General features: G+C 49.1%; 1 protein-coding gene across 2 annotated transcripts in view; it reads left to right on the forward strand.

Annotated features, from left to right (window-relative positions):
- The first annotated feature begins 6385 nt into the window (after positions 1-6385).
- VAC14 (VAC14 component of PIKFYVE complex) overlaps positions 6386-20299 on the forward strand; it is a 199312-nt gene continuing 185398 nt past the window's right edge. The window contains exon 1 of one of the 2 annotated variants that reach the window (XM_090063857.1): positions 6386-6687. In XM_090063857.1, the coding sequence (XP_089919983.1) occupies positions 6584-6687 (104 nt within the window). In that variant the 5' untranslated portion in view covers positions 6386-6583. The remainder of the gene's footprint in view (positions 6688-20299) is intronic. The other variant, XM_090063855.1, reaches the window with a different exon arrangement.

The raw sequence follows: 20299 nt of genomic DNA on the forward strand, positions 1-20299 counted from the left end.
GGAAGACCTTGAAGTGTTATCGACATTCAAATGTTACCCTGTGTCTTCATTGCAGAGTAGGTGGTTTAGCAGCAGAGTACATAGGGACCTGAGTGCCCTGCTCCCCATTGGGAAGAGGACTGTCACCTGAAATGCATAAAATGTTCCACATGTCCATCATCTTAGGCCCCCTCTCCCACCTGGCAAAAATAAAAGTTGCCATCTCTGCTTAGCAGCCCAACTGAAAGCAAGGGTAGGAGTCAACCCTTCACAAGTGCATAGGCCTAAGGGAATGAGAGAAGGGCGAGAAGCTGAACGAAAAGCAAGATTGCAAACCTTGCCTAAAAAGGAAGAGAAGTCTAAAGATGAAAGAAGAGGAGCAGAAAATAGGGGTGAAGTTATAATGAGTGGTGTTGAGAGAGAGAGAGCAAAGAGAAAGCAGATGTCTTGCCCTCTTGCTGTTTTCACAGAGACCTGCCTACCATGTGACCCTCATGACTTTGCACTGGGGATTAGCATTGTCTGGAAGTTCCTGGCAACACTGCCCTCTTTTTGTGTCCAGAATAACAGCCCTCTATACCCTCTGCTCAGAGTAGTGGAAATAGCTAGCTATCCCTTTACTCCTACTCTTCACCTCATGGCCACATCTCTTGAACCCAGTAAAAGCTCTCCTTGCAGCTCCAAAGGCCCCTGGTTTCATGCCCTTACTGAACAGATTTGTTCCTGATGTATTTCATCCAAATTTCAATTTTCCAAGGTGTCAGCTGTGAACACGTTCCTGCACTTCAAAGATGTCTAGTGGAAACATTTCCTCACTTTTTTTCGTTTTCTTTGGAAAATAAATTATATTTTTCCTTTTATCATGTTTTAGACTCTACTGAAATCAATTAACCTGAAAAACAGTAAAACTTCATAGCACAGTTGACGAAACACTGGATAGTGCTTCATCACAAACTAACAAGCTTTATTATACCAGAAAACTTTATTATATGCATGGAAGAAAAATATATTCATGCATTTAACCACAAAGATCTAGCTACATTACAACACTAAATCCTTGGGAGATTACTCCAAAGTAAGGGCTCTGGATCAGCCCTATTAGTTTTTATTTAATTGTTGCTAACAGAAATGAAATCACTGTATAGAGCTATGATTTGGAAGGCATTTTAGAAATAAAGGCACATTCATTTTCCTCAAGAGTCTGCAGGCAAAGTGAAGCAAAATAAAGAAGAGTAAGTCAAGGTAAAGAGGTTGTGAGGAATTAGCGAGGAGGATTCCTGAGATGTACATGTTAAAGGGCAGTTTGGAGGTAAAGCAAAGGCAAACAGATGTCAGGGTGCTGGGCTGAGATTTTGGAGGCCTGTATTTAACTTCCTGCTTTGCCACAGACCCCTGATGAGGAGAGCACTGCCCCTGCTGCTGCATTTTATCCAATGACTGCTCAAAGCAGAAACAGCTGTGGGAACTGGGCATACTACTTTCTAGGCAAGTGCCCTCCTCACACAGCCATAGTCAGGCTCCTTTTTACATGTTCTTCCTTCTGATCCCATGTTATCTTCCCCCTTGGTTGCCCAGTGGGGCAGCTACAATAGGCAGTGTGGTGGGAGCATTCAGCCCTCTTGGCCCATGGTTTAATGTTTGGACATTATGCTTGAAAAAAGGAGCTCAAGTTTGGATCCCGTATGGCTGAGGGGAGACCTAAAACCTGGTTCTCCAACCTCCTGGACAAGTGCTTTAAATATTTACAAAGGTGCAGTGGGGTATACACATGTTAAATGCACTAAGGTATGCAGACGCTGTGGTAATGGGTAGGGTGACCACAGGGAAATCTAAGACATTTGGGACACTGCCTCCACCCCTTCAGTGGCACTGCTGCAGTGTGTCACTCTGCCTCCCCACTGGCCTACGTTCCTGCCATTCTGAGATTCTTATTTTAATTTTTGCCAACCAGCTGGGACTGACCTTTGAAATCCAGATGTGTGGTCACCCTAGGAATGGGACTGTCACAGGATTGTGGGGTCTTTGCTGTGCCTTCCTACCCTGGACCTTGTCTTGGGTAAAGCCTGCCTCCATTCCAGATAAGATGGTGATTTGAGAAGGAAGGCTGTTCACCGCTTACAAGAGACTCGGCACTCTCGCTCTATAGCCCTCCTTATCCCTCTAGTCCAAACCACAGTGACCAGCTAGCTGGTAGTGATTTGGCCCAGGGGTTTTGAAAGGGTAAAAGATGATTGGAGGGCTTGGGATTCCCGTTCCTCACCAATCAGTCCCCAGAGACTCATCCTCCATGTCCCCGATTGGCCCTTCTGGTCACCTGGAGGGGGATAAAAGGGACAGTGCGGTTGACTCTGAGAGACCAGTGAGGGACCACAAGGAAGGAGCTTTGAGGTGCTGGGCCAGTGGGGTGGGAGCAGTTGCCCCAGAAGAGCCTGAAAGAGTGGGACCTGCAGATAGCAGTTGGATGGCCAGCAGGAGAAGCTCCCTGCTGGGCTCCAGGATCCCCTAGGAGAGGCTGCAGCCAGCAGGAAAGGCTCCCCCGCTCCAGCAAGGATCTGAGCAGTGACCTGAGAGGTTTTTAGCTCCTCCAATCAAAGGCCAGGCAGCTTGATGTGAAGCCGGAGCTCCAGGAAAGTCAACATCCCTAGCAGCTTGGAAAAGCATCAGCACTGGTGGTTGTGTGGTAGAGGTTCTGCCTACCACATGGGTGGTCTGAGTTTAAGCTGGGATGACTTTAGGTGAGTGAAGTGTCAGGGAGAAACTTCTGTTGCAGTGGAAAGAAGCCATTGTGTTTTCCCTCTTTCCCCAACCCTCCAGGCACCCCGGCCCTATATTCCTTGTTATTTGACGTTTTGTATTTTGTGCCTTTTATTTCACTAACCAGTATTGTTTGTTCTGCTGTTTGTGTTTTATTTTTTGTTAACCCTGTCTTTTGTCAACTGGATGAATATGTCTATGATTGTGAGTGTTTAACCTTTGTTGACTCCTGCCCTCTTGAGGTGTTGCAGTATCCCCTATACCCCTGGTTTATACTGGTTATGTTCCCAGTACTATTCTCTCATTAAAAGGTATATGGTTAAGTCCCCACTAGTGATCTGTCTCTCCTCTATAAGGGGAGGAGAGTCTCTACACCTCCCACAGTACTTGTGAACCTGCTCTGATCCCTTCAATTGGAGAGGGGGTATGTCTTGGAGTACTGCCCGAGTTACAACAGTCTATGAGCTCCATGATACCCCAGTCTTTAGCTTTTCTTATTTCCTATCAGTGGGACCTTGCTGTGCCCTGCCTCTCTGAATGGGCCCTGTCCCAGTTGCCTATTGGGCTTCTGCTCTCTTGTTCTGTATTCTTTAACTATCCATTGCTTTCTTACTCTTTAGCTGAGCTGAGCCCACCTGAACTCCTCCTGTGGGAACCTCCTCCTTCACCCCTTTCTAGTCTTGCCCATAATCTGGATGTTCTTCCCCTTCCCTTCTTTCCCCTATGTTATCAGCCCCCAAGGGGCTGCCAATCAGCAGGAATCTTGGTTTTCTTGGTTTAAAAGTTACAAATTCTCTGGTTTTTAAAAACACCAAAATCTTCAATTAAAATGAAACCCTGCTATGTATATGTATGTATCAACTGAACACAATGTTTTATTGATATATTTACAAATTGAAAGCAATGCCCATTGTAGACTTGGGCTCCCCACTCTTCTGACCTCCCCACAAGGCTTTTGGGGCCCAGCAAGAAGAGGGTATTTCGCCGTGGTGGCGTGGGGCTCAATGTGGCAAGGAGCTTCCCCACCCGGCCCTGCTCTGCCCTGGTGCACCGGGTCCTGCCCATTGGGCCACAGAGGCCCGGGGGAGGGCAGCAGGGTGGGAAGCCCAAGCTCGTACCTGCCGCATGCACAAATCTGAGGGGCACAAGTTCCCTGCTCCCCTCCCCAGGAGTGCATGCAGAGGTGGAGAGGCAGCCCTTCCTCCACCCCTCAAATGAGGTGCCTGTAGCTCCCTCCTGCTCCTTGCCGGGGCCCTATGGCCACACATTCCAGTCCTGGCCCCAAGCCCTACACACTGCCCCAGCTGGACAGCAGCCCCAATCCTGCCCAACTCCTTCCCTATGGGGCCCTCAATCCCCTTCTCATGCTAGACTTACCTGCAGGGGCTGCTCTCCAGACTGCCTGGCAGCTGGCTATGTGCACATAGCACCCTCTGCCTGACTGCCCTTCTCCCCACCCCCGGTCCAGAGACCTCTTTGCAAAAGTGGAAAATCTGTGTGCTTCTCTAATAAAATGAATAATCTGTGGTTTTTCTTGGTCAAAAGGAAAAATACTTTTTTTTTTTTTTCCCCCCCCCCCTATTTTTCTGTGGGAAACGGAAAACCCAGATCCCTGCTAATCAGTCTGCCCACGTGTCCTACCTTAACCAGTGGGCCCCAGGGCTGTTGCCCACTCCTTGCTTGTTAATCTGCAGGGTAATCTGTCCTGCAGGCTTGTTTACCCTGCTGCTTTTCAGGGCTCTCCTCCTTGTACTCTGCTGCCTGCCACAGACTTCATGAGTACTTGAAGTAGAAGGGATGTATGTCAGCCTAAAAGCAGGAACCTACTGTAGGTGGTAGCCTACAGCACCCTGAGCAAAGGAAGAGATGGAAGCTACAGAGTTGTAGCCAAAAGTCTTTTTACAGAGTGCGAAAAGGGAGACAGAGACAGAAAAGGCAGTTATTGTAGCTGAGGCCTGGGGAGGCCCATGTGTAGGCAAACATGAGTTCAGTGACACTTGACAGCTGAAAATTGTGTCTAAGGTGCTTGCTGAATGCTGTGAAGATTAGACCAAGTGTTTCTTATCATTTGTTCATGTATTATAAGCTGTTTGTTGCCACTGAGAGCCTAATTGAAGTTAAAAAGTAATGAAGCCTTGTATGTAGTAAATTTAGCAAAGCCTTATAAAAATAGTAGCAAGCTTTGTAGTGCAGTTTAAAATTAACCTTATCAGAAGAATGCAAAGGATTGTACTGCTATTAGTCAGTCCTAAGGGAAGCTTGCAGTAGGGCAATCTGTATGGCAGTAAGTTATCAGCACAGCTCAAAAGTTATAAATTAGTTAGCACATCCAAAAATCATTTAGAAGAGAGATGCAGCTCTGTGAAAGAAGCTGATCTAGAGTTGGCTGCTGACCTAGTTTCAGTGGGCCCATAGATCTCAAGGAGCCCAAAGACTGAATACCAGGGTCCTTCCCCATATCCCTTGGACAGCGCTGATCAGGGACGCCTGACTTTGCTGAGCTTTGCAAAAAAGAAACTTGTACATCAGGCATCAGAAGAAACTGCCGATAAGTTGTCAGTGTGAATTATTATTGTCTGTCATTGCAGCCTTATTATTTACGTGTAGATGTGTATTTAAGTCAGTAGACCTTTTTTACCTTGCTACCCCGACCACACTCTCAGCAGAGGGTTCAATCCTGAACCCTCTGCTGGCAGCTGAGACGCTAAAGAATAAGGAAGAGCTGGTAACTCAGGACTGGATGGAGGAAGAAGAGAAGACCAGAGGTTTCTGAAGACACCACCTAAACACTGCAAGGCCAAACATGAGACTCTAAGCACTGGCAGCCTCCAAGGTGGGGACTGTGGCTGGGCTGTGCCAGGGCTCCTGGGAGACTTAAAGCTGAAGGTTCCTGGCTAGGGGGTCATGCCCTTCTGCCCGGGGTCATTCCTGTTGCCAGATTTGAGGTCAGGAAGGAATTTTACTCCATGGTCAAATTGGTGCAGACTGGGGGTTTTTGCTTTCCTCTGAAGCAGTAAGCCCCTCTCTGCCTGGGATCTCTGGGGCATATAACAGAAGCAGGACATGGGCTCCCCTGGGGCAGGTTAGTGTGCTGTGTTAGGGTTACTTATCATTTTATGAAGAGTTTAGACTGTGGACTTGCACAGGGTGGTTTGGGGAGGGATGCTCCTGCCTCAGGCAGACCTTTGCAGGTCCCTTCCAGCCCCGCTTCTGCCGAGTGCTGTGGACCAGGTGGGGGGAGCTCTGCAGCCCTCTGCTGGGACACAACACGGCTCTGCAGCACCAGCCCAGACCCCGCCATCCTCTCGCCGAAGGAGCCCGGCGGGGGGCTCAGGGTACCTGCCGCCGGCTGCCACAGCCCCGCCGAGGGGTGAGAAGCCGGGGCCGCCCCCCTGCGCGCGCAGATCGCACTGGAGGCCGCCCGGGTCCGCGCCCGGGGCGCCCTCCCCTGACTCAGCCCCTCAGCTCGGAGGCAGCGGGACCCTACGGGGAGCCGGGCGGCAGGCAGCAGCGGGGCCTGAAGTGTAAGTGGCCGGGGAGGGCGCTCAGGCCACAAGGCCCACTCACGGGCTGAGACCACACGGCGGGGGCTGTACGAGACGCCGTGCGTGCGCAGAGGGGTTGGAGGACAGGGGCGGGGCCTCGGGCGGAAACCGGAAGCGGTGCCGGATCATGTGCTGGACGAATATGGCTGCTGCCGCCCGCTAGCGCCGCCGGCACCGGAGGAGCAGGGCAGCCGACCCGCCCGGCTATGGGGGGCTCGTCCCGGCTCGGCCGCTCCGCGTGACGCCCCCGCTTTGCCCGGCTCCGGCCGCCCCGAGGCTCGCCCGCAGCGCCCCGCGCCGCCGCCATGAACGCGGAGAAGGACTTCGCGCCGCTGACGCCCACCATCGTGCGCGCGCTGAACGACAAGCTCTACGAGAAGCGCAAGGTGGCGGCGCTTGAGATCGAGAAGTGAGCGCGGGCGGGCGGGGCCGGTCCCTCTAAGACCACGGGGCTCCCCCCCATCTCCTCCCAGGGCCGCGGCGGCCCCTGTTCGTCTGCACGGAGCGGCCGGGCAGGGGAAGTCCTCACCCGCCTCCACGCAGCTGGAACCCGAACCTGCCCATCCCCTCGTCTCCCTCGCTGCCCGGCACAGGCAGCGTAGCTGAGGGGGGGAGGGAGTGTGGGGGCGGGGGGCTGGTCGCAGCCCGCAGGATCTTCCTCTGACTCGCCCGCTCCAGTGCCCCTCGGACACAAGCCTGTTTGTTGCACTTGGGGCCCCGTGAGCCTGAGCCCACCAAGGGAAACCATAAGGCCCCCTGAGAGAAGGCAGCCAGCAACTGATTGCTGAGGACACATCATAAGAAAACAGGGAAGGGAGTAGATGCTGCTCTGGCTGGACCCTTGCTCTGGCACCTCTTATTCTCCGAGGAAAATATTTCTTCCTCACCCCTGTGTTGTAATCTCTAATGTGACAAGCAACAGCAGCAGGGGTGATGTTTCGAGGCACGGTGGATTTTCTCTTGCCCTCCCTTTAAGTTTAGATCTCCAAACAGGGCTTGCTGAAGGATGGAACAGCATAAAACCTGATACAGAGACAGCTTTGTCGTAATAAAAGTGTGCTCAACCTCTCTCTGCAGTATTGTGTCTCTAACACACAAGCTTTGTGTCAGTGTGGAGGAGCTTCAGACTGACTAAAAACCACAAGACTCAAGTTGCAGCATCCTAACATGGGTGAAATGCAGAAGCTACAATGTCAGTTTTGACAAATCAGGTAGATCATTAAATTACTGGCCCAACCCCTCTAGTAAACCAATAAGGAAGTTACTGCCCCATGTGTCAGGTGTAGCCTGCTGCTGCAGGATTGTAAGTAGATTGCCTCTTGGCTTGTGCTGAGATGGAGGTCTGGTTTATTCCTTTAGTGTGGCGTGTGATGTGTTGCCTTTCACGTTTTGTCTGAAGAGGCATCAAGCTGTGTTAATGTGTGGTGCAGGGTTGCATGCTATACCTGCTAACACAGATTTTTGGCAAAATATAGCTGGATAAGGTAGTCAAATGTATTTGGCATAACTTTGCTGTCCTCTGTCAGCATCAGCTTTTCTAGCCTTAGCGTTGTTTATTCTGGTGTATTGAATGTCTGACTTGATTCTCTACCCTGGAGGCAGCACTGTCTTCTCTTTTGCTGTCCAAACCCTTCCAAGAAGGGGGAAGTGGCTGGGTTTTAATATCCTAGATTAAGGTAATGGTATTCTAAGGTTTTCTCTGCAGTAGCAAACTGTTGCTCTCATTTACAGTTAATGGTCAGTTGCATCTACAAAGCCTGTTCTCTTGTAGAGGCAGCCTGTGCTGACTGTTGTTACTATCACATTCAAGTAACCAAAATAAAGAGGCCTTAAACTACTTCATGTAGATTATAATCCAGCATTTTAAGGACAGGAGGAGTGCCCAGAGCGCAGTCTAGGTCCAGCTTTTTTGTAGTACTGTGTTAGGGTTGCTCATCATTTTATGAAGAGTTTAGACTGTGGACTGACTTATACTGGGCGGTTTGGGAAAGGATGCTCCTGGAGTACTTCACAGCATTTCCATAACTCATGGAAACCCATCTGCCTCATCTTGTTAAGCTTAGTGAGAACTAGCTGTGACTAACACTCCACTCTGGGTATCTTTGTGGGCTTTGTTTAAAAAAAAGAGTGGAGATCATCAATTAAGAGAGAATTCAGGTTTTGGGGTTGTTTTGTGCATTAGAGTAAAAGCGCTAGGGGATGGCCCCGTCTTCCCCTTCCCTCTTTCCTTTTGCAGCTCATTTTTAAATGTATAACTGTGCAGTGTCTCTGATTCTTAAGAATGGATAAAGAAGGTCCTATAAGATATGCATGTTCTTCCTGTAAGAGTCTTTTTTCCCCTTGCTTTTGCATTACAAGTTTCTGTCTTCTGTGCTGGAAAGCTGGTGGTTTTGAAATAGTGGAGTTGACAGTTTCGTATTGAGAGCTAAAGCTGAACTAGAGAGAGTTTGTTTAGAAACTCCTATTTGATGAGCCTTCATGAACACTTGACACAAAGGGGAAATCTATATCAAGTCTCTACTAAAGAATCAGTAGCTCCTGCCCTTCTGGGTAAGTCTTGAGAAAACTCTAGATGCCTTCAACACAGGAAGGGACAGGGAACAGTTGTAAACCAGCTCCTGGCCAGTGGTCAGAAAGTTTGAGAAATAAGGTTGAGTATGGCCAGCCCCAGACCAAGAAGAATAGTTCTTGTTAGCATTATGACCACCACCACCTCCCTGCCAGCCCCTTGCTTGATAAACCAGTAGCACTGGCCATTTTGTGCAGGTGACTTTGCTAAAGAGGGCAACTTCCTCTGAGTCTTTAAAGGGAAAAGAGCTAGATGCTAGTTTCAAGGGTTGGAAGGGACCTGAGCAGATTTCATAGACATTAGGGCTAGAAGGGACCTCGGGAGATCGAGTCCAGCCCCCTGCCCAAGTGGCAGGAAGTCAGCTGGGGTCATAGGATCCCAGCAAGATAAGCATCCAATTTACTCTTGAAGGTGTTCAATGTAGGTGCTTGAACCACCTCCGCTGGCAGACTGTTCCAGACCTTAGGGGCTCGGACAGTAAAGAAATTCTTCCTTATGTCTAGCCTGAAGCGGTCTTGCAGGAGTTTGTGACCGTTTGACCTCATCATCCCTTGGGGTGCTCTGGTGAACAAACGTTCCCCCAGATCCTGGTGGTCACTCCGATAAATTTATAGGTGGCCATCAGATCACCCCTGAGCCTACGCTTTTCCAGGCTAAAGAGTCCCATGGCTCTCAGCCTGTCATCGTAAGATCTGTTTTCCTGCCCTCTTCATGCGTGTGGCTCTCCTCTGGACTCTCTCAAGCTTCTCCACATCCTTTTTGAATTGTGGAGCCCAAAACTGGATGCAGTACTCCAGCTGCGGCCTCACCAAGGCCGAGTACAAGGGGAGAATGACATCCCGGGATTTGCTCGAGAGGCATCTATGGATGCAAGCCAGCATTTTGGTCGCTTTACTAGCCGCAGCATTGCATTGCAGGCTCATGTTCATCTTGTGGTCAATGATGACCCCCAAGTCTCTTTCTTCTGTAGTGCTATCCAACTGCTGAGCCTATAAGAAAGCTGCAGGTTTTTCCTCCCAAGGTGGAGAACCTTGCATTTTTCGGTGTTAAACACCATGAGGTTCTCGTCTGCCCATTTGCTGAGCTTGTCCAGGTCAGCCTGGATCACCCGCCTGTCCTCTGGCATGGATGCTTTGCCCCGAAGTTTGGTGTCGTTGGCGAACTTGGCCAGTCCACTCCTGACTCCAATGTCCACATCATTAATGAAGATGTTGAACAGTATGTGTCCAAGGACAGAGCCTTGAGGGACCCCACTGGTCACAGGGCACCACGATGAGTGACTGCCATCGATTACAACCCTCTGGGTCCAACCATGGAGCCAGTTTCCCAGTCAGCGGATCGTGGTGGAGCCAAGGCCACAACTGGGCAGTTTGGCCAAGAGGTGATCATGGGATACCAGATCAAAAGCTTTTTTGAAGTCAAGATATATGCCGTCAATCTCTTCTCCCTTGTCCAGGTGATAGGTCACCTGGTCATAGAAGGAAATGAGATTGGTCAAACAAGACCTACCCGTAACAAACCCATGCTGGCTATCCCTTAGGATGTTAGCCTGGGCCAGTCCCTCAAGGATGGCCTCCTTAATGAATTTTTCTAAGATCTTCCCCAGGATAGAAGTCAGGTTAATGGGCCTGTAGTTAGCCGGATCCACTCTCCTCCCTTTCTTGAAGATCAGCACCACATTGGCCTTCTTCCAGTCTTCGGGCACGACACCAAAGAGCCAGGAGTTTTCAAAGATCTGTGCCAGAGGCTGGGCTATAATACTCGCCAGCTCCTTGAGTACCCTGGGGTATAGACTGTCAGGGCTGGCTGACTTGAAGGTATCCAGCTTCTCAAGGTGTTCCTTCACGAGGTCAGCATTTATGAAGGGTAGGGGATCCCCAACACCCGGATCTCCCTGTCCCATAGCAGGCATGGGTGTCCCATGGGACTGATGAAAGACTGACGCAAAGTACCTATTTAATAGGTTGGCTTTTTCCTGGGCATCAGTTGTCAGTTGCCCCATCTGATTTAGCAGGGGTCCAACATTGCCCTTGCTTTTCCTCCATTTCCCCACATATCTGAAAAAGGACTTTTTGTTGTCCTTGATGCCTGAAGCTAGTTGGAGTTCAGTTGCAGCCTTGGCTTTCCTGGTTTGCTCCCTGCAGGACCGGACCAGTGCAGAATAATCCTCCTTGGAGGTGAATCCCGTCCTCCATCCTTTGTAGGCTTTCCTTTTTAGCCACAGGAGGTCCGCTAGGTCCCTGGAGAGCCAGGAGGGCTGCTGTGCCTTCTTGCTGCCTTTCCTCCGTGTTGGAATAGATTTAGCTTGTGCATTGAGGATCGCTTTCTTGAGAAGCAACCACTCTTCTTGAACTCCCATCTCCCTGGGGTCATGGTCCCTGAGGGCCTGACTGACAAGCCTCTTGAGCTTGTCAAAGTCAGCTTTTCTGAAGTCAAGGACTTCTGTGTTGCTGACTGACTTGCCGGCTTTACGGCGGATGGTGAAGGTGATCAGCTCGTGGTCGCTGTCACCCAGCTTCCCATCGATCACTAGGTCGCCGATTAGGTCGTCCCCCGTAGCCAGTACCAGGTCAAGCAGCGCTTTGCCTCTCGTTGGCCCATAGACTTCTTGAGTCAGGTAGAGGTCATCCACACACGAGAGAAAGTTTTGCGACTGCTCGGATTTTGCTGAGTGATCTTCCCACGAGATGTCCGGGTAATTGAAGTCACCCATGACAACCAAGGTCCTGGAGCAAGCGGCCTCAGTCAGTTCCCAGGCGAACTCCTGGTCAAGCTCAGGACTTTGAGTGGGAGGTCTGTAGTAGACTCCCACCATTGTGTCCCCTGTGCCATATTCCCCACGAATTTTTACCCAGAGGGTCTCTAGCTGTCCATGCTGGTCTCCAACATCAGCTTGCAGGGACATGTAGCTTTCCTTCACATAGAGAGCTACACCCCCTGCCCCTTTTGTCAACACGATTCCTCCTGTACAGGGTATAGCCCTCTATACCCGTGGTCCAGTCATGGGTGGAGTCCCACCAGGTCTCCGTTATCCCAATGACGTCATAATTCTTTGCACTGAGCAGGAGGACGAGCTCCTCCTACTTGTTGCCCAGGCTCCTGGCATTAGTGTACAGGCAGGCAAGTGTGCCCTTGGGGGCTCTTGCCTTGCCCACAGATTGTGCCAGGGCTGGGGCAGGGTGGGCTCCCTTAAGTGCCTTGGTCTGCTGGCTTTGCAAGGGTTGCTCAGCGGGCCAGCAGTGGCAGTAGTCCCCCCATCCCCCAGCGGGCTTAGTTTAAAGCCTGGTGGAGCAGGTCAGCCAGCCTGGCTGAGAAGAGCCTCCTTCCCAGGGGAGAGAGGTGGAGGCCATCTCTTCCCAGCAGCTCACTGCCCTCTCTCGCCAAAGAGCGGGCTGTGGTCATGGAAGCCAAAGCCTTCCCGATGACACCAGCTCTGCAGATCATCTAGTCTGACCCCCTACCATGGCAGGAAAGTGTACTGGGGTCAAACAACCCCAGCAAGGTGCTCTTCTAACCTCCTCTTAAAAACCCCCAGGGTAGGAGCCTGCACCACTTCTCTTGGAAGTTGGTTCCAGATCTTAGTCGCTTTGACCGTGAAGTAGCTCCTCCTGATATCTAGCCTAAATCTACCCTCTGCCAGCTTGTGACTGTTATTCCTGGTCACTCCTGGCCGTGCTCAGGGGAACAGGGACTTCCCCAATGCTTGCTGGTCCCCCCTGACTAGTTTGTAACAGGCCACTAGATTCCCCCTCAGCCTTCTCTTTTGGAGGCTGAACAGGTTCAGGCCCCGTAGCCTCTCCTCATAGGGCCTGCCCTGCTGTCCCCTGATCATGCGAGTGGCCCTCCTCTGGACCCTCTCCATGCTGTCGACATCCCTCTTGAAGTGCGGCGCCCAGAACTGGACGCAGTACTCCAGCTGTGGCCTGACCAGTGCCGCGTAGAGGGGGAGGATCACCTCTTTGGACCTGCTCGAGATGCATCTGTGGATGCATGACAAGGTGTGGTTGGCCTTCTCGACTGCCTCCCCACACTCCCAGTCCATGTTCATCTTGGAGTCAATGATGACTCCAAGATCCTTTTCCGGCTCTGTGCTGACAAGAAGGGAGTTCCCCAACCTGTAGGTATGGTGCTGGTTGTTCCTCCCCAGATGCATCACTTTGCACTTGTCAGTGTTGAATCCCGTCCTATTCTCATCCGCCCACCCTTGTAACCTGTCTAGGTCTGATTGTAGCCTGTTGCTTCCTTCTAGCATGCCCACATCCCCCCACATCTTAGTGTCATCAGCAAATTTGAACAGGGTGCTTTTTACCCCCTTGTCCAAGTCACTGGTTTTAGGATGTAAGCTCAAAGCTTCTCTTTTGAAGCAGGCTTTTTCTCAAAGGCATGTCTGAGCAATCTCAGGCTGAGAAATCTGTGGTTCTCTCTTGAGGATGAGGGTACCTGAGGATTTCAGGGATTCAGTAATTTTGGTGAATGTGGCTTATATCCAGACCCAACCTCTTGCTGCATAACTTTACATCCCTACTATATCTCCCCCCACATCAAGATGCTTGTTAAGGTAACCTGTGGCAAATGTACTGTGGTTCATACAGCTCAGGGGTTACTGAAGTCTTTCTCTTTCTTTCTCTTTTGTCTGCACGTGGAAGTAGTATTGCTTCCTCCTTTGTCAAAATATGGGAAAATGACTTCTTTATTTTTTTTCCTTGTGATAAGTGTTCAAGTATTGTTTGCTGCATCAGCATAGTCTGGGTCTTGGGAAGGGAAGCTTTGGGGACAGATCTTAGTAGTGGGTTGAGGCAATATGCAAGGGACATTTCACTCCGCTGGGCACCAGGTGCCTTTGCTAAAGCAGCTTCTCCCAGCAACTGCTGGAGCTCGTCTGTGTGGGGCATCCTGGCACTGAGGCAGCAGTGTGTCTTAGGACTCCAGAAGTGCCTGGCACTACTATCTGCACAAGGGTGCACCCTACCCACCCAGGGCAGCAGCACAGGCTGTGTGGAGTGTGGGACTGCAGGTAGGAGCCATGGCATGCATGGGAATAAAGTAGTCACTGCCTTCCTCATCGAGGACAAGCAGGTAGGAGGGGAGGCATAATGCAAAACAAACAAACAAAAAAGAACGGTTTATTTACGTCAGTAGTTTAAAATGTCTTGCACTGTTACTGAATATCGGTTATTGGATTGGCATCAGTCAGTATGATTGGTTAATCATCAGCTATTGGTATAGACCAAGAAAATCTTTATCGGTACACCCCTACTAAATAAATTTAACTCCATCTGTGAAACACGGTTCAAACCTGTGCCAGTCCGACTTCGTACTTTTTAAAAGAGAGGTGTTTTGATGCGCGTGGTATCTCAGATCCAGCACTTCACTTTAGGCAGGACCAGTTTTGTTGTAGACACTGTAGGAGAACAGGCCCACAGAGCTATTATCCCTCATTTGGGTCTCTAAGTGCTCCTTTGATTGAAAGGCATCACAAGGTTGAGACTTGTCTTGGAGAAGCTTCCTGTTTTCTTTGAGGTGTGATGTGACTAACACCAAGGTTTGGGAAGCAGTTTGGCTTTTGAAATGGTGACTTCCTGTATGAAGTGTCAGTTGCACCTGAGTATTTGTAAATTCAGGCCTTTAACTTCTTAACCTGTTTGAGGGAAAGGCTCAGACAGACCTTGTTAGACTGGAAAGGGTCAACTGTTAAAAATTCCCTGAACTTAACCAACTAAAATTGTTCAACTTGACAGTGCCTGATAGCAAATGATCTCATATGTTTTGCTTGATGTAATCGGAGGGAACTGATACCAGATTGCCAGAAGGAGTGAATTAACAAGACTTGCTTTAAGAGTGCAATAACAAGGTGGTTAACTAACTGGGAGGATCAGGAGTTAGCCAGCAAAAAGGAGTGAGCAGAACCAAAGGTCTGTGTTGGATTTGGAACAAGATAGTACTGAGATGTGCTTATTTGGAATGTTGGTGCATATATACGCTGTATTTGATTCCTTAATAACAAGAATATGCCTATTTGTGGCTTTCTGTGTTTGGATCAAGTTATGAATAATAAAATCAAGTTATGAAATACCTGATTTACATAAAGAACTTTGAAACTAATATATGCAACTCAGTTAGAATAATAGAAAATTAGGGTTGGAAGGGACCTCAGCAGGTCATTTGGTTCAACCTCGTGCTCAAAGCAGGACCATCCCCAACTAGATCATCCCAGCCAAAGCATTTTTCTAGCTAGATCTTAAGCCTCCAAGGATGGACCTTCCACCACTCTCTGGGTAACCTTTTCCCATGCTTTACTACCCTCCTAGTGAGAACATTCTTCCTGATATCTAACCTAAACTTCCCTTGCTGCAGCTTGAGAATTGCCTCTTGTTCTGTCATCTGCCACCACTGAGAACAGTCTGGCTCCATCCTCTTTCGAACTCCCCTTCAGGTAGTTGAAGGCTGCTATTAAATCCCCTCTCAGTCTTCTCTTCTCCAGACTAAATAAGCTCAGTTTCCTCAGCTGCTCCTTGTAATTCATGTCCCCCAGCCCCCTCACCATTTTTGCTGCCCCCTGCTTGACTCTTTCTAATTTGTCCACATACTTCCTGTAGTGAGGGGCCCAAAACTAAATACAGTACTCCAGGAGTGACCTCACTAGTGCTAAATAAAGGGGAATAATCATCACTCCTCTTGACCTGCTGGCAACACACCTACCAATGCAGTCCAGTATGCTGTTAGCCATGTTGGCAACAGGGGTGCACTGTTGACTCGTATTCAGTTTATTGTCCACTGTAACCGCCAGGTCCTTTTCTAAAGTGGTGCTGCCCAGCCTGTACTGGTGCATGGGATTGTTCTCTCCTAAGTGCAGAACTTTGCAGTTGTCCTTGTTGAACCTCATGAGATTTCTTTTGGCTCAATCCTCCAATTTGTCTAGGTCCCTCTGGATCCTAGCCTTACCCTCCAGTGTATTTACTACTCCCCCCAGCATGGTGTCATCTGCAAACTTGCTGAGGGTGCGCTGTATGCCACCTTTCAGGTCATAGATTCATAGACATTAGGGGCTGGAAGGGACCTCATGAAATCATCAGGTACAGGCCCCCAGCATTTGGGTAGGAAAGGCTGCTGCAGTCAGATGAAGACATTGAATGGAGTCGGCCCCAGGACCAACCCCTGGGGCACTCCACTTGATACTGGCTGCCAACTAGACATCAAGCTATTGATCATTACCCTCAGAGTGTAGTGCTCTTGCCAGATCTCTGTCCACCTTACAGTGCATTTATCCAGCCCATATTTCTTTAGCTTGCCTGCAAGAAAGTGGTGGGAGTCTGTATCAAAGCCTTGCTAAAATTGAGGTACACCACATCCCTGTGTCCACAGAGCCAGTCACCTAGTCATAAAAGGCAATCCCATTGGTCAGGCATGACTTGGTATTGGTGAATCCATGCTAATGGATTCCTAATCTGCCCTTTTCCAATCATCCGGGATATCTCCTGATGGCCATGAGTTCTCAAAGATGATGGCCAGTGGCTCTGCAGTTGCATCAACCAACTTCCGCAGCACTGTCTTGTGTATCCCCTCTGATCTCATGGACTTGTACATGTCCAGCTTTTCTAAGTAGTCCCTAATCTGTTCTTTCACCACTGAGGGCTGCTCATCTTATCCCCAAACTGTGCTGCCAGGTACAGTAGTCTGGGAGCTGAACTTGCCTGTGAAGACTGAGGCAAAAAAGACATTGAGCATTTCAGCCTCTTCTGCATCCTCTGTCACAAGGTTTCCTCCCCCATAGTAAGGGACCCACACTTTCCCTGATCCTCCTCTTGCTACTGACATATTTGTAGAAACCCTTCACATCCCTTGCTAGCTGCGACTCCAATTATGCTTTGGCCTTCCTGATTTTCAACCGTACATGCCTGAGCAATACTTTTATATTCCTCCCTAGTTATTTGTCCAAGTTTCCACTTCTTATGTTTCCTTTGTGTGATTTCGTTTACTTGAAGAGTTCACTGATAAGCCAAACTGGTCTTCTGCCATACTTGCTAGTCTTACTGCACATCAGGATGGTTTGTTCCTGCATTGTCAGTAAGGCTTCTTTAAAGCACAGCCAGCTCTCCTGGACTCATCTCCCTCAGTCTGGCTTCCCAGGGAATCCTGCCCATGAGTTTCCTGAGTGAGTTTAAATCTGCTTTTCTGAAGTCCAGGGTCTTTACACTGCTGCTGCCCATCCTTCCTTTCCTCAGGATCCTGAACTCAATCATCTCATGGTCACTGCTGCCCAAGTTGCCATCCGCTACCACATTCCCCACCAGTTCTTCCCTGTTTGTGAGCATCAGGTCAAGAAGAGCATGTTATATGTTATGCTCCAGTACCAGAATTTGTTCTCTCACAGTACCTGTAGGCCAGGGGCAGGCAATTATTTTGGGCAGAGGGCCACTTACGCAGTTTTGGCAAGCCATTGAGGGCCACATGACAGGCAGCCAAGAGCAGATAAAAAATTTAGAAAATGAATATTTAGGGGCCCCATGGGCCGGACAGAATGGCCTGGTGGGCTGCATCTGGCCCCTGGGCTGCATTTTACCCACCTCTGCTATAGGCTGTTGTGGTGACAATTGTGACTTGTGTTTTGTGTGATCAAACAGGGGGCCAGGAGGAGGTTGTGTTGAGTGCAGCAGTTTCCACTGAGGTTAAGAGAAGAGTCTTTGTCAACCTACTGACATTGACCCTAGTCCTCCCTGCTGCTGCCTTTATCTCTGTCAAATTGCAACAGAAACCTGTAGGTAGCAACAGTGCTGTCTTCTTTCTTTGCTGCTTGTAAAATCATCAAGCCAGCAGCAACAATTGAATTGGGTAGTGGATTTACTCGGAGGAGGAGGGCCTAAGATTGATCTCTCTAGGTGCAGTAAAAAAAAAGAAAGGGGGGTTTTGTAACCTTGAGAGTAGGCAAGTGGCTCTGGAAGGAGAGCAGAGAGTTTTTTTGCTTCTGGAGAAGGAAGGTGGGAAGAAGTTCACCATTCATGCAAACCACGTAGACTAGAAACTCAGCTTCAACACAGCCTAGGAAAGGGTTCAGGGTTGACTGTCAGGATGGTCTTGCCAGTGGGAGAATGCCATGTTGATACTAAGTGCTGCTTCTGGATCTCTTTTATTTATAGCTTGCTGTGACTGGCGGATGTTGAGCCCTGAGGAAAGGGAAATCCTTTGAGCAGATGTTGTAAAAGTTCTGTCTAGTTATGAAATCCATATGGAGAGACATTAATTTTTTCTTGGTTTTGGTGGTCTCATAATTGCTTATGTTACAAAACACCAGGCTCTCTTCTTAGAACATGTTGCCAGCAGCGAGACTGGAAATTGAAGCTCTTGTTTTAAAGTTGCCACTTTAAGAACATAATTGACACTTCATGCAGGGTGTCAAATCTGGGCTCTTCCTATGAGTTTCCAGGGTGTCCAAGCAAAAAGAACCATTTTCATTGGAATTGGTGCAAGAGGAGAACTAGGCTGGATACACTTATTATGGAAGTAGTCTCACAGAGCTGCAACATGTGTGTTTAGTGAGTGAAGCACTCATAGGAAAGAAGAGCAGCTTATGGTTTTCCACTGTCTTTGTTTTCAGCCATGTCTGAGGTTGGTGGTTTAGATTTCAGTTTTCTGGTATGCTGGGATTATTAGCATGTGCGATTTCTCACTAAAGCTGGCACAGAGATGTTCTAAGATTCTGTGATTTCTTAAATACCTCTGCCATGTTAAACACTTTGTGTGCCAGAATTATTTGAACTGTTAAATATTTTTGCTTCAATTTTAGCTTTAACCAGCTGTGAGGAATTAAAAAACTTTAGAGCAATGCTTGGGCTGAGGTGGTCTTTTCCACATCCTCTACAGAAAGGATAGCCAGCAAAGGAAACCTTGTACTTGCATTGGCTGGGAATCAAAGCTGAGCCTCCCGTGTGGCAGGCGAGAAGTCTACCACTGAACCACCAATGCTCCAGCTGTTGAATTTTTGCAAACATCTCCATAAATCCTTGGCTGGCAGGCTTCTCTTTTGGCGACTGTTTTGAGTCTGTTTCTGCAGTGATGTTGACACCTCCAACAGCAGTGGGGAAGGAATGAGTACATGGGAAGGGAGGAGAAGCAGAAAGAGATGTCCCTTTAGGGTTAATCTGATGTCTGTGAAATAAATAATGTAGCTGTTCAGGCAATTGTAGAATTGAGGCTTTGGTGGTGGTTTGTCATTCATGGTCATCAGTGTGTCAGAATAACTTTGTTTCAAATGCACTCTCTGGTTATTGCCAAAAAGCTCAGGGTAGTGGGGTCTGAAAAGTGTTTCTTGAGGAGGAAGGGATACTGATATGTGAAATCTTTGTCTGATTCAGTGGTGGTCAGCCTTTTGACCCAGTGGGCCAGATGAGTGGTGTGGAGCCAGTCTGCATGCTAGGACTGAAGCCCTACACTGTTGCTGCCTCTGCCTGGCCCTGTGCAATGAGATTGGGGCACGTGGTGCCCTGCACACTTGATCTAACATGCAGGCCACAGCCACAGGGCTCTCCACAAAGCGGGGAGCCGGGTGGGCCGGATCTGTCCCATGGGCCAGAGCTTGTGCACCCCTGCTCTGGTTCCAAGAACTTGTGATATTGCTGTCCAGAATAAATGACAAGTTATCAGGCACAGAACACAAAAAATCATTTTGAAAATATGGGTCAAGAAGTATCTCATAAAACTTTATATTGGCCAGATGTGCTGTGCCTTTCCTCTTTATTACTCTCATATTCTCTTCTGAGTCCTTTTCAGTATCAAAAAGTGTTTGTCTTCGAGCTGCAGTGCTGCCACCTGCACCTCCTCCTGCCCCTTGGTGCTTCAGGACTAGGAAGGTTGAGTAGAGCTGTCTAAACTCACATATGTTTCTTTTATGAGAGGGGAGGTTCACCTTGGCCTCTAAAATGAAACTCACCCCCTGAACCTTGCTCCAGATGGAGGTCTTTCTTGCATCAAGATGGCAGGGAGGAATAGCTCCTGATGGCAGTGCAGCTCATGTTGGCAAAAGACTCTAAAGCATGCAGCTGCTGTAGCAGTGAGGAATGCAACGCTTCCATATCTTTGCTTTAAATTGCCATGGTTCAGCTTTGTTGCATGCAGACCTGGCTTCTGCCCTGGAAGCAGCCTCCTCAGTCATCAGCAGAGATCTACTCTCCAGACATGGCTGTCTCCTTCAGTAAAGCCTCCTGCAGGGTGGAAGGTATAGGCAGGTGCCTCAAAGAGGGGCAAAGAATCTTCCCTAGGTGCAGTCACTAGGTGCTGCTGTGCCGATAGTAAAATGGAGTGTACTTTGGAGAGCAAGAATCCCATCACGTACTTGCTTGTTCTGCTATGGTCTGTGCAGGGAGGGCACATTAGACCCAGACCATCCTCATCTCTGCTTACCCCAGTCCACCTGTGTTTGACTGTGAGACCTGTGGACTCCAGTGTCTATTTCTCTCCA

The sequence above is a fragment of the Crocodylus siamensis genome, chromosome 9 (genome assembly GCF_052110815.1).
Source record: "Crocodylus siamensis isolate JL-2025a chromosome 9, ASM5211081v1, whole genome shotgun sequence".
NCBI lineage: Eukaryota > Metazoa > Chordata > Crocodylia > Crocodylidae > Crocodylus > Crocodylus siamensis.